Below are 14,821 nucleotides of genomic sequence, written 5' to 3' on the forward strand. Positions count from 1 at the left end.
TAAAAGCTAAGACAGTAGTAAAATTTGAAACAATGGACCAAATCAATTTTTAATTAAACTTGTGAACTGCAGAAAATTGCTATAAGCATTATGTAAAAATTTTGTGTATACAAATCAGAATGCAAATAAAAACTTTTGTTTGATCAAAATATATTTCCTTATAAATAAAAAAGTATATTACTGAAATCTTAACTTAAAAAATAAAAAAAAAAGAGTCAGGAATCTTTTAAGATCAAGTAAAGTTAATATTTTTAAGATCAAATAAAGGACCCGGGCAATTACTTAGATTTTTTCCTGAATTTATTTTAGAGTATAATAATTTAAAAGATTGATAACATTACATTTTGTAAATAGATAACAATAATAATAATTAAAAATAATTACTTTGTCTTGTAATAGAATGGAGACTTTCTTTGGAATCGAATCTTGACAAATGTGCAGGATACAGTGGAAACTGATGAAGACTTAAGTCATCACCTTCAGTAACATCAGTATCTTTAGGTGTCTCTTGGTATCTTTCTGCAAAAAAATTAAAATAATTTTGAAAACAACTTTTTTTTTTAGATACGTATTTTAAAAATAATTTTATAAATAATGATTTATAGTGAAAAAACTAATGTAGGACACATTTAAAATATAATTTATTGGGGGCCATTAAATAAAATATTCAAAATTTGACAATTTTTGGTCAAAGTTGATCTTATAAATTTCGGTATCGAGAAAAAGTTGATTATAAATGTCATAAAAACACTATAAATGTTTATGTTTGCACCAACAACTTATGATATAAATATATAAAGCTGTCATATACACAATGAGCTGTAGTAGTAGTAGTAGCTGCTTGTCTGAGATTTTTAAACCATTTTCAAATAAACCATATTTACTATAAAATGTCTGTTTTAATTAATTGATAGCATAATTAAATCATATATTAACATTTCTGGTTTAAAATTAAAAAAAATTTAGTATTTTAAAATAAAGAAGTACTCTATTCATGGATGTTTCACGCAATGTAAAGTTGGGCATTACAATCCTTAGTTTATCAAAAAAAATATTAAATCGTATCTGTGTTTTTTCAAAAAAAAAATTCTGTTTATAATGCATTTATATTGTCAAAAATTCTCACTTTCAAATGCAAAACATAATATTTTTTGATGGATGACTTAAGTTATTAAAAGTTCAACCTTTTATGCATAATAAAATTATAAAAATATTTGTACTACAGACTATGTAAGACACTTTTTAAACTTGACATGTTTTGTAACAAATTTTCTTTAGCTTTTGGGTAAATTTGTTTCAACATTTTCAAATAATCATGTAACCTTATATGTGTTAAGCTATTATCTAGGAAATTTTATTGAAACAACTCTTTTTGAGAATTAAGTTTAAAATTAATAAAATTATGCAGATTTTTTCTCTTTGGATAAATATCAAATCAGTTGCTAAATCTTTGTTTTGTGAGAGGTAATAATAATTGAAATGTTGTTAAATGGATTTTTATTTACACTAGGACAATATCAGTTCTTCTGAATTATTTCATGAATTTATTTGGAGTAAACTCCATACTACATCAGTTGATAGTCCATTAGTTAAACAATATATTTTTATAAGGTTAAGTTATGATAAACCTTATTCTAAGTTAAGTTGGCGTAATACAATTAGGCAATCTAAAGCTGCTTTTAAATTTCTTCATTTGTTACCTGATTCAGATTTTGAAAGTGATTCTGTCTCATGAAAAGGTAACATTTCATTGTGTAACAAACAAGTTTTTGTTGTGCTGTTATGTGTTTCTGATGTTGTAGAGCTGCAGAATCAATTAAGGATACCCCTGGTTGAATTTTGAAAAACTAAGATAGATTTTGTGTAATCTTGGTGCAAAGATTCTGTTCCCAAGATAAGACAAGAACGAGAAATGGGGATAGTGCTTGTCAGTAAAAAACATGTTACTGTAAAGTTCATGTTGCTTTATCCACCTGCAAATGAAGCACCTTGTTTAGTCTCTGAAATAATGGATAAAAATTTGACAACTTATATTAAAAAGGCTTTTAGCAATTTAGGATCTCAACCCTGATTTTTGTTTTAGCAAAGAGGTAAGGGTCTTTTTAGCTGGGGATAAAGGTGGGAAGTATATGAAATTCTACTTTGAAGTTGTCAATATAAATCATCTAGATCTGTTTATAATGTTCATTTGTATGTGTCAGGGTTCAGACTGTCATAAGAGTATTGCTTTTACTCTTGAACACTACGCCATCTTCATTAAAAGAATTCAGTCATCAGACTCTAAACTAAAAGACAAATAAATTAAGTTGGTTTTAAGTGGAGATTTTTATTTCACAAATGATGCTCTGAGACACCAGGGTTTAGCTTATAGCTTTCCTTCTACAGACCAAGTTGAAAATCTTCAAGGAGCCATGTCTCTATGCCTCATGCACCTGCTAATTGTAATACCTTAAGGAGAACAATACAATCTCTGGAAGGAGCTTACAATACAAACTTGTGCAAAGATAGACATGGTGGAAACTTAAGAACTTTAATATTTCTATTAAATTAAAATATTTCTAAAAAACTTGCATTTATAAAAGTGCAACAAAGTTTTAGATGTTGACTGTAATCAATTGCGGATAAAGTGCGAGGATAATAAAAAAAAAATTAAAATACTAACATAGGGTCTCATGAAAGGGCTTTTCAATAGACATTAATGATATAAGGATGAGTCACAAGCTTACCATGGTAATGTATTTTTAGGTAACCATTGCAAAATTGCCTTAAGAAACCACTATAAACTTTTTATTATAAAGTTATTGATAATGTAGCAATTAGGAATAGATTTTTATGTCTATTTAGTGTTTTTAATAAGTTGCAATTAACTATTTTTTAGAGAAAATTTCTTTTTCAAATAAGTGAGCTTTTTAGTTATAGAAATTCATTTGCATTTGAGTTTCATGTTTGCTTTTCAGAGTAAAATATCACTCAAAAAATGCACAAGCTCATTTTTAATGTATCACTTTTTGTTAAAAAACATAAAACTATCGTTGAGTGAAGAGCAGGGAGAGTGTTTGCATAGCTGTGTAAATAAGGAATTAAAACAGTTGCATCCAGTTTGGAATCAGTAGAAGCTGTATCTCGTTTAAAATGCTTTGAATTGCACAGCAAAGCTGATAGAAAACTTCAAGCTACTCAAGTGAGAAAGTGTGTTGTGCGTTCTGAGCAAGGTGAAAATTTGTTTTACAGAAAAAAGCCTTTGTTTTTTTTGTGGTCGTCAGAATTAATTTAAATATAAATAAACTTTTTTGACCCAAGTTAAATAATATTCTATTATTGAAGCCGAGAAAAAGAGAAATACTTTTCATCGATTTTTTTCGCATAACTGTATTGAACTTGGTTAAGAGTGTTTTTATCTATTAATGATCCTTCCATCATTATAATGAATATGCACACAAAAAATTGTAAAATCAATTCACATACTATAATTAATACTAAAGTATCTGAAATACTTCAAATTGATTCAATTTGCAGATCAACCCCTCTTTAAAACATCTCAAATATATTTTTGAATCTTTTGTTTGACTATTAATCTATGAATTCACATTAATTTAAGCTTTTTTGGCTTTTAAATTAAATTTTATGTTTAGATTATCAAAAAAAGTTTTTTAGATTATTTTTGATAGTAGCATATCATTGAAATTCAGCTTAAATCTCTAAATCTGCGCATTTATTGGAAATACGAGAAAGGTTTAAATTATTATATTAAACATTAAAACCCTACAAAAAGTCTAAATCTCTAATATTTTGAAAGTTACATGATTTTTATGAGTGGAAACCATCACTTTTCCACTTTTTTTTGAAACTTTTTAACAAAAAAAAAAAAGTTTGTACATCATGTTGAAAAAAAAAAAAAGTTAAAATGAAGATACAGTAGTTTACTTATAACAGAAAAGATAAGTAAACAAATAAAAACACTCAGATTTTGACAAAGTAAACAGCAAATATCCTCTCAATATATGTGGTACCTCAAGCCTTCTTAGGAGACATGTGCGGTTGCATGCCTTATATAACCACGCATATAATATATTGTTTTGACAACTTGATCACAGTAAATTGGATGTTTTAAGTTAGGACATTTAAAAAATGCGCTGAATAAACAAATGTAAACTTAAACTAAAATTAAAAATAAACAAACTATAAACTGGACAGAAACAAAAACTGAAAGAAAAAAAAAAATACAAAACTAAATTAAAATAACAAAAACTTTAATGAATGATAAAATGAATAAAAAAGAAACCAGAAAAAATAAAAGCATAAAATTAATGTTTTTATTTTAATTTAAAAGTGTTTCACTACAAAGAATTTAGAAAAAATCAAAAATATAAAGTTATTTAATCCAAGCTTTATTACTTCAAAATTAATTATTTAAAACTTTGATATTTTTTAATGTCAACAAAAATTATTAGCTATGAACTAATAGTTGAAATGCTTTTAAATTAATAAAGTTTGAATTTTAATTAAGACGCTTCTAAATTAAAATATATATTAGTTTTTATGCTTTTATTTTCTCTGGTATATCCTTTATTTACTTTATCATTTGCTAAGCTCGTTTCTCTTTTCAGTTTATGGTTTGTTTACTTTTAATTTCCTTTTTAAAACAGTTTGGTTTTTTCAGCGCATTTTTTAAAACACGCAAATTGTCAACATATGGAAAAAATCATGTCCAAGTTGTCAAAAAAATGTATTGTATGCATGGTCATGTAAGGCGTGCAACTGCACGCGTCAGATGAGTAGACGTGTACCTGCAGATATACCTTGCAGTTATAGTAAATGAGCATGATAAAGATACTTAAAATTGCCAAAAATGTTGAGCTATGAAGACATATTATTGATAAAAATGTTGAACTATGAAGACATATTATTGATAAAAATGTTGAACTATGAAGACATATTATTGATAAAAATGTTGAACTATGAAGACATATTATTGATAAAAATGTTGAACTATGAAGACATATTATTGATAAAAATGTTGAACTATGAAGACATATTATTGATAAAAGATACTAGAACTAGATGAGATAAGCCATGCAATCGCTATATATTACAGCAAAGTATGTTGGTCATCAACCTTTTAAAGGAAGGAGTTATAAAAGAAGCTACACTTGTAACAGAGGACAATGATTTACTTGCTGCTTGTAACATTACTGAGGACAATGGTTTACTTGCTGCTTGTAATATTACTGAGGACAATGGTTTACTTGCAGCTTGTAACATTACTGAGGACAATGGTTTTTTGCTACTGCAAGAATTAGAAAAGTTTCTTTAAAATCTCATTCAGGTAAATATTGTCATAATGTTAAAATATGATAATATATATTGTCCCAATTTGAAATATTTTATAGTTATTAATTAAGATCATTAAAACTTTTATACCTACAAGCACTCAATAATCATTTGTTTGAATTGCAAATCAGAAATTAAAAAAAGACTGAACCACTATTGCTAGAAAACATAATTAGCAGAAAATGTTTAAAAGATCATAAATAAAACCCTAACAGAAAAAGAAAATGATCAGTTAATTTGCTCATTACTGAAACACATAAAATAACAAAGATAAAGTTAAAAAAAAAAAAAAACATCTGCAAAGGTTTAAGTAAAAAAATACTTGGAACTTTATTTAAAAGGCTCAAGTTGTTTTAAAACAATTTCATATAGCCGTAAAAGTCAGATTTTTAAGTTATACCAGAAAGTGATAATTTGGTGATGGATGGTGGAGGCAAGGGTTTTCTAAAACAATTATACCAGAAAGTTATCACCCAGAGCTAAACCTGATTAAAGATGAAACTGAAGACACCAAGGAACTTTAAAAAAAGTCCTAATAAAAAAAGATCTTTGTTTTATGAAGGGGGTACAGCTAACAAAAAAGGAATATTAACAAGAGTTCACAGATTGATAAAGTTTTGAATTGTACCTCAAATTAAAGAATCTTCCGAAATCATGAAGCTACTGTTTAATAAAATTACATCCTTTTGTTTTCATAGCAGATTTTAATTTTGGTAGTAAATGGTCTGCAGACAGCCACCTCAACAAACCCCTGTAAAAAAATTGCTTTATTAAATTACAATCATTCAAGGATTAGACATACAAAAGGAAGATGTGTAATATAAACTGTAATTTTTGATACTTTTTTCAAAGCTTTGAACAATAGATGAACAGGTTACAACAGTCATGTTACAAATTCAATTATACAATATCTTCTTTTAAATAAATTTCTGTTATCTATATATTATAACCCATTTAATAATTAACATGTTTACTATATATTTTTAATAGATTCCAGCTGCATGGAGGAATAAAGAACACTTTTATACCTAAAAATAGTAAACTTGTCTCTGGAAGGGAATTTTACCAATTTTAGAAAAAACCATGCAATGGCCTTAAGAGTTTAAATTGATTTCAAAAATTTACCAGGTAAGAACTTTATTTTAGAAGTAGTTTTTACTGAAAAACATCATAAATTAAGCCATACTTTGTTTTATAGTAGGGTTTTTGAAGAAAATGAATGTTGCAAACAAATTCAACATGTAGATAAATTTCTTGAAGCTAATATCCTTGGTTTCGCTTTTGTTGCCTTCTTTAGTATCATTATTAAAAGCAGTAGATAATGTTGTCAAAGAAACTGGAAAAATTTCTAAAAACTAATCTCAGTAGCTGCAAGTTTTAATGTTTCTGGGTAAAGATCTAGGTACTATCTGAGATTACCAGAATACGCATGATTCTTGAACACATTGAACAACTTATATATATAGAGGTTGGACAAATTATTGAAGCTGCTGACCAAGGAGAGTCTCACAAAAGCATTGGAAAGTATTTTAAATGACAAGACTCAACTATCAGTAGATTGGTGAAGAATCATTAACCACTGGTAAAACTGAAATATTTGTTGGATCTGTGAAAAAACCTAAAACTTTAAAAAAGAAAGACCGCTACATTCTTAATACCATCAAAAAAGATTGTAAAATATCATATGTTCTGAGATAAAATTAGATTTAAACCATACTAATATCTCAAAGTGGAGAATATCTTAGTGAATAAAAGCATTAGGTGAACACAAAATTGGAAAACTTTACCAGGTGAAGGACTCCATGTACCAGCATTTGTAGCACAAAATTAAGTTACTTAATTAACAAACTTGGACCAAGCATAGAAGAACATTTCCCTAATGGTGACTACATCTTTCAACAAAATAACAATCCCAAACAAACAGTACAGTTGAATAAAAGATATCTAGGATCTGAATTGATACCAGTTATGTCTTGGCCATTAAAGTCCCCTGATTCAAATCCAATAGAAAACTTTGGTTTATATTGGATAGAAAATTGCAAGATTGTAGGGCAACAAACAAAAATGGACTGTTCCTAATTCTACTTGTTGGTTGGAATGCTTTGCAAAATGACTTATTAAAAAGACTTGTAGATGGTATGCCTTCAATAGTATGACTTGTAGATAGTATGCCTTATTAAAAAGACTTGTAGATAGTATGTGATAGTGTGCGCATAAATCATAAGAAACAAAGGATGGCCAACCAAGTACTAATACAGCTAAAACTTAAAAAATACTTTGCAAATCCTAATATCTTTTTATTATATGTAATATAAAATAATATTTTATACATTTCTATAAAAATTGTCCTGAATTACTTTTATTATATGAGTTTAAGACATTTTTTTTTTTTTAATATCAAAAAATTGTGTCTAGATTTGTTTTTGCTCCCTCTTTTGTATGTGTATGTGTGTGTGTGTGTGTGTGTGTGTGTGTGTGTGTGTGTGTGTGTGTGTGTGTGTATATAATATAAATATTGTGATATGGAGACAATTGTCTACCAAGACCATTTAATGATTGTATTATCTGTTAATATCAATAAGAGTAATAATTGCTTCTTTGTAACAAACAGGTAGAAGCAAGCACTGCAAAAATTTGTTTTGTTAATTTAACCAAATATGTTTGGTTAAGTAGATTTTGTAAAAACTACAAACCTGTTTGGTAAAATATACGAAATTTTTTGTGAACTTTACCAAATCGTTTTTGTTATTTTAACCAAATTATTTAGTTTGATGATGTTTTTGCTTTTTCAAAACATATTGAAAAATCTCATCAAGAAGTTCTTCAAAGACCTACTTTAAAAGAAGCAGATATTACGCAACAATGTTTCTCTTCGAATAACTTGTTTTTAGCTGTTCACAATACCAAACCTGTTTGCACAGATAATATGTCAAATTTTGGTACTAGATTTGATGAAATCGATGGTATTTTTGAAGTTTCTGTTTATTTTATTTCTAAACTAAGAAGTTATTCTAATCTACCCCTAACCACTACCTTAAAAATTGTGAATGCATGTTCAGACTTTGTGTCATCAATTGTAACAGGAATTAATAACAAGACCCAAGTAATTTTTAAAAAGCATGGTCTCCAAAATGATGAATATAATAATTTCTTTGAAAATATCTCACGCCTCAAAAAACCTTTTCAAGGTTTAAAAAGTTTTGCATAAACAAACAAGTTATTTTGAAAAGAAAGGGCATTATATAAAGCCAAAACCATGCTCACTAGGTCATTTTATAAGCAATCAAAGAACAGCTAAAGGAATAGTTTCCTCAACTTGTATCGCAAAAGGGCACTATGTTTTATTAAAGCAGTGTCTTGAAGTTTTTCTTTGTCTTCCTGGTGTACTTGATGAAATAAGAAGTAATATAAAACCATCTACTAATGGTTTAGTTTCAGACTTTAAAGATGGAGAGTTGTAGCAAAATCATCAATTACATCGTCAACATGTTCATTCCCAAAATACTTTTGTAACAATTTTTTATTTTTTTTTGATGATTTAAAAACTGGTAACCCATTGGGTTCACATAGCAATCCATTGGGTTCACATAGCAATCCATTGGGTTCACATAGAAATATTGGAGCTTTGTGTACAATTCTAAAATGTTTAAAACCGCTTCATAACTCAAAACTTGAGAATATTTTGTTAAGTGCAATTATATATTCTTCTAATCGCATTAAATATTCAAATATACATTTTCTATATACATCGAAGAAATGACGGAATTAGAAACATAAGCTTTACTATAAAAATAAATGGTGATGAATTTAAAACATATGTTTTCCTTGCTCAAATTATCGGTGACAATCTTGGTTTAAATGGAGTATTAGGTTATGTGAAAAGTTTTACTGCGACATATCATGCAGAATATGCAAAATGAAATGTAAAGACTTAGACAGTATTTTTGTTGAATCTGTTGAATTACTTAGAACTAAAGAATGTTACTTATTATGACGTTTGTTTACATAATTGTTCTCTCAATGGTATAAAGGAAAAGTGTTGCTCTAATAAAACTCCATCATTTCATGTTTATGATAATATTTATTGTGATATTATGCACGATTTGTTAGAAGCCATTTGCAAATTTGTTTTTCAAAAAATGTTAAACTATCTAGTATTTCAGAAAAAATTCTTCAATCTAAGTGACATAAATAGCAGAATGAGAAATTTTTCATATGATCACTTGTCAATTTCTTCATGTCAAAATTTGGCTTTAATGTCATGCAAAGTTTGGCTTTAAGCTTTCCTTTATTAGTTGGAGATTTAGTTCCTTTTGATGACAATGTTTGGGTTGTTTTTTTATTGTTAAGACAAATTGTCCTTTACTCATTTGGTTTGCATTTTAGCAAACCTGATTTATTATATTACGGTCACTAAATTTTTATAAGAATACTGTTTTGTGTTTATTTGTGACTTAACTTTGAAGGTTCATAACCTTATTCATTATCCACATACTACTAAAATGCTTGGTCCGCTAAGTCATGGATAATGATGGTAAATTAAGAGGTTTTGAGAGGACTGCTTCATCTGTGGGCAATTTTAAAAATGTTTGTAAAAGGGTAGCTATTAGAAACCAAATGGATCAGCCAACTCGGTTCATGGCAAAACATGGCTTAAAAAATAATGAATTTTGTGTTGCTAAAACTGAGCCTATTTTACTATACCATGTGATTGATGGGTAAACTATATCAGAATTGATAGGTAATTATAAGTTGTACAGAGAAATTTTCCAAACAAAACGTGTTTCTGGTAACTTCGTTAACTTTAAAATTCGTGATGTTGTTATTTATGCAGTTAAAGAATTATATCCTTCATTTTATGTAATCAAATAAATTTTCATATCTAATACTGATTTTTACTGAATAATAATTTATTTCATTTGCCAAAAGTTGTTTATTATAAATGAATGCTACACTTGCAATCTTTTGAGTTTGACATTGAAACAGAGTTAATTGTTTTAGATTGCTCTCACTTTGATAACATCATCTCACTGAAACTACGCTGAAACTACGAAATTTAAATAAAAATAAATGTGTTGTTAATGCACAAAATATAACTATTGATCTTGGTAGCATTTAATTTTTTTTTTATTCATCAAAAACGTTTGTACAATTATTTGATGTTCTTTAGGGGAAGATTAAAAAGCTTTGTTGTTCAAATGACATTTGCAAACTAAATTGGAAATCCAAAAATAACTGAAAACTTTCAGATGGGGGCAAAAATACTTTACATACTACCTACAAATAATATTTATAGGTAAATATTTAAGTTTGTAGAATTTCACATTTTTTGTTATAACCATTGAAACTTTTGTCACAGAAGGAACCTATTATTCTTTCTGTGACAAAAGTTTTGAATACCTATAACTAAAAATTTAGAATTTAACGAACCATGTCTTTACTCCAAATTAAATAGATATTATATCTATTTAATTTGGAGTAAAGACATTGTTAGTAGCATTCTAAATTTTTAGTTATAGGCATTCTAAATTTGTGTCACAGAAGGAACTATAGGTTCCTTCATTGATACAAGTTTCAATGATTATAACGAAAAATTTAAAATTCTTCAAACAATGTCTTTAATTGAAACTAATTAGGTATTTATAAGTAATGTGTAAGGTGTTATTGCCATCTGAATCCATCAGAACATTTTTTTTTAATTTAATTTCTTATTTGGTTTACAAAGGTTACACTCAAAGAGCAATGCAATGCAGAACACATTATCCAGTACAGTTATTATTTTATTACATTTTGTCATGTGTTTCAAAATTCAAGTAGATACAGTAAGCAGTGAAAGCAATGAAAAGCAAATCATTATGTAGTCAAATTACTTGTTACTTGTTTTTACGTTTTCAATATTTCATACATAAGATTTTTTACAAAAATATATCTAATGTTTTATAAATAATATTTAGCTTCTCTCAGTATGTCTAGCATACTCTTTGAACCTCAAAACTGTACAAAAGAAAATGGAGATGCTGCCTTTGGTATTTGTCTTGCATATTTAAAAAAAAAAATTTTTTATCAGTGGCTATAACATTTTAAAATATTTTAAAAGAGTATACTAAAAACACTTGATTTTTTTATATAATAATGTTTCTCACTCTCACAATACTAGTATTACTGTTTCCAACCCATGTGAATAATGATATTATTTGATTATAGAACCAGTTATTTTGAGCCGAAGTGAAATAGACTTCAGTTTGTACAATAACAAGGTAATGAGCTCATTGAAAAAACAGTGCATACAGCAAGCTAATCCATTCCAAGATTCAACTGGTAAAGAGGTTTCTGCATCAAAAACTGTACTTCATCATAAAAACGATCTTTGAGGTTTGACGTATTTGTCTTTTGATGTTTAACTATAACTATATAATTTCTGTGGAAGAAAATATAATATTTAATTAGCATTATTGATAACATATCATTTGTAACATAAGTATGATGACTTTAATTATAAGTTACGTTTTGTTTAGTAACACTGAAATATTATTTATGAATTTAACAGAATGCGCAGAATTGCACAGATGGAATGATTGTGTTAAGTGCTTCAAATCTGACCTTTGCTTTACGCAGCAAGTCGACTGGCATAGTAGTCAACCATATTATTCAAAGGAAAGGTTTGCAGTAAGTAAAAAAATTATTAGATTTTCAATATTATTTTTATATATTACTGTCAATCTATTACTAAAGTTACAAGTATATAAATATATGTCATGGTAGTATAGAGTAAAGCAAATACATATGAAAACTTGATAAATTATTTTGATACATAAATCGCTTTTCAAATTGTTCTGTAGATATTGTCCGATTAATGCAGATGTCTTTGAATCAGCAAATGCCATTATTAGGGTGCATCCAACGCCCCATACATTCAAAAATTGATCTGTCCCTATTCTTAAAACTTTCTATTGGTTCTTATAAGACACTCTGTTAAATTTTTTCAAAATTGAATGTGATTTAGGGGGCCACCTCAAGTCTGAAACTTGCAACAAGACCTTAAACAGAAAAAAAAAAGTTTTTCAAATGTATGTCATGTTGGGTCTCAAAAGAAGCAAAGTTTTATAAAAATTTCAAAAATAATAAAAATTTTACACAAGAATTATTATTCTAAGTTTTATTGCATAAAAATATTATTTTTTAAAACAAAGTTAAAACAAACCATTTTTTCATGGTTTTTGTTGGAAATTTTTTTTCAAGGTATTTTTTAACAAAAAATGATAATTATTTTTAAAATTTTTATAAAGTTTTGCTTCTTTTGAGACCCAACATGACAAACATATGTAAATTTTTATATTTGTATTTCATTTTATATCATATAATAGAGAAAATTTTAGTTTTTTTTACATTTTAAAATTTATATAGAAGAAATGCAAGATGACCTTAATTGGCTTAAATTCAATAGTCAACCATGGACTGAAGTGTGTCAGAAATGGTAATCAACTTCAAAATTTAGTTTAAAAGTTTTGAATCAGGCACCAAAGACATTCCGAATTTTAAACTCCTTTTGGTTCTAAAAGCAGATGCATTGGTAAGTATTTAAATATTTTTTATATGTTATTACATATGTTCTTATAATACTGACTATATGTAACCACAGAAATACAAAATAATATCTTTTTTTATAGGTAAATATCGATTTTACTCAATTGAACAAGCAAAGGAACTATGAGCATTGTAACAACTTTTTGCTTCAAAATCCCATTACATGCAAAAAAACTGATAGGCCTAGTTGCTAAGAAATATTGCATGCAAGATGGTTAGTTTTTTATTTTAAATTAAAATTTATGATTAGTATAAATATATTAATGACAGCTTTCAATCTGACAGATTGACAATTTTAAAGGGGGTGGAAAACTACTTATGTACATCTTATGTATATATATCCCAAAGAGTTATATATATATATATATATATATATATATATATATATATATATATATATATATATATATATATATATATATATATATAAAATTTAAGTGACATCTTTAATAGTATGTGTAATAATATTATAAGCATTAAAGCATCATATACGGTTTCATACTATTTTTTTTTTTTTAAGTAATATTTATGTTTTTTTTAAAAGTTTTATTAGTTTGATAATGGCTCTCACTATATGAGCTGAAATATTACTTAAAAAAAGAAATAAATAGCATGATACCGTCTATGATGTTTTAATGCTTTTTACACACACACACACACACACACACACACAAACACACACACACACACACACACACACACACACACACACACACACACACACACACACACACACACACACACACGCACACGCACACAGATATATATATATATATATATATATATATATATATATATATATATATATATATATATATATATATATATATATTTATATATATGTATATATTATAGAGGTAGAAGAAAAGACTGCTGCTCTTTTGGCTATTGTGCGATTGACATGCTGTAAACGTTCCATACATTTATGTAAAGAAGCAAAGAGAAGCCCTTGGGCTCCTAGTATTATTTCTTATTCTAGCCAATGTTTGTATATTAAATATAAATAAACTACTAAAACTTGATTCAAAATTAAAAAAAATGTGATTAAAATAATTATGCTGTTACTTACATTGCTTAATTAATATTATTTGTTTATTTTTTCAGTCAGTTAAAAATGCTGAGCAGTCAATTGATAACATTAGGATATTATATAATGACCTAAAGCTGACACTTCAACCTTTAGTTTATGCTGTAACTCCAAACATTGCTGTTGTTGTGTACAACAATCACAGGTAGTCATTTAAAACCCCTTAAAAGCAATGGATTTTTGTTTAAACTGATTCAAGTGAGTTAAATGTTATTACTGATATTTGCCCCGATTTTGACATATCACGGCCAAAAGCAAGTGAATTGGCTTCTAAGTTAAACTTATAAATTGACTGTAAAGTTGCATTATGCGTAAATAAAATTGTATTTATAGATAATTATACGACAATAATACAAATGGAAATATTATTTGTTTTTTAGAGTTATATTATCTATACTTTAGTTTTTTGGCGAGGTATTTAAAGTTCCATTTTGTCTTAGAAAATAAAGACAATTTATTGGTTAACTTTCCACACACAAAAAAAGCAATTTTACAGAAATTTACCAAAATATTTGGTTATTTTAACAAAAAACATTTGGTGAATACTTATGCACCAAATATTTTTTGTGAATTTCACAAAATCATTTTGTAAATTCCACAAACATTTTGTGAAGTTTACAAAAGTCATTTTGTGGAATTTACAAAAATCATTTTGTGAAATTTACAAAATCATTTTGTGAAATTTACAAAATCATTTTGTGAAATTTACAAAATGTTATGTTAAAGTAACCAAACTTTTTCAAATTATTTGGTTACTTTAGCAAAAACATTTGGTGCATAAATATTCCAAACGTTTTTGTTAAAGTAACCAAATTTTTT

The 14,821-nt window shown here is 27.0% G+C and overlaps 1 protein-coding gene across 1 annotated transcript in view; it reads right to left on the reverse strand.

Moving 5' to 3' along the window:
* The window catches only part of LOC100214290 (brefeldin A-inhibited guanine nucleotide-exchange protein 1), an 89,173-nt gene that overhangs the window by 18,353 nt on the left and 55,999 nt on the right, over window positions 1-14,821 (reverse strand). The window contains exon 29 of the mRNA XM_065813475.1: window positions 385-519. Coding sequence (XP_065669547.1) covers window positions 385-519 — 135 coding nt within the window. The remainder of the gene's footprint in view (window positions 1-384; window positions 520-14,821) is intronic.

This window comes from Hydra vulgaris, chromosome 12 (genome assembly GCF_038396675.1).
Source record: "Hydra vulgaris chromosome 12, alternate assembly HydraT2T_AEP".
NCBI lineage: Eukaryota > Metazoa > Cnidaria > Hydrozoa > Anthoathecata > Hydridae > Hydra > Hydra vulgaris.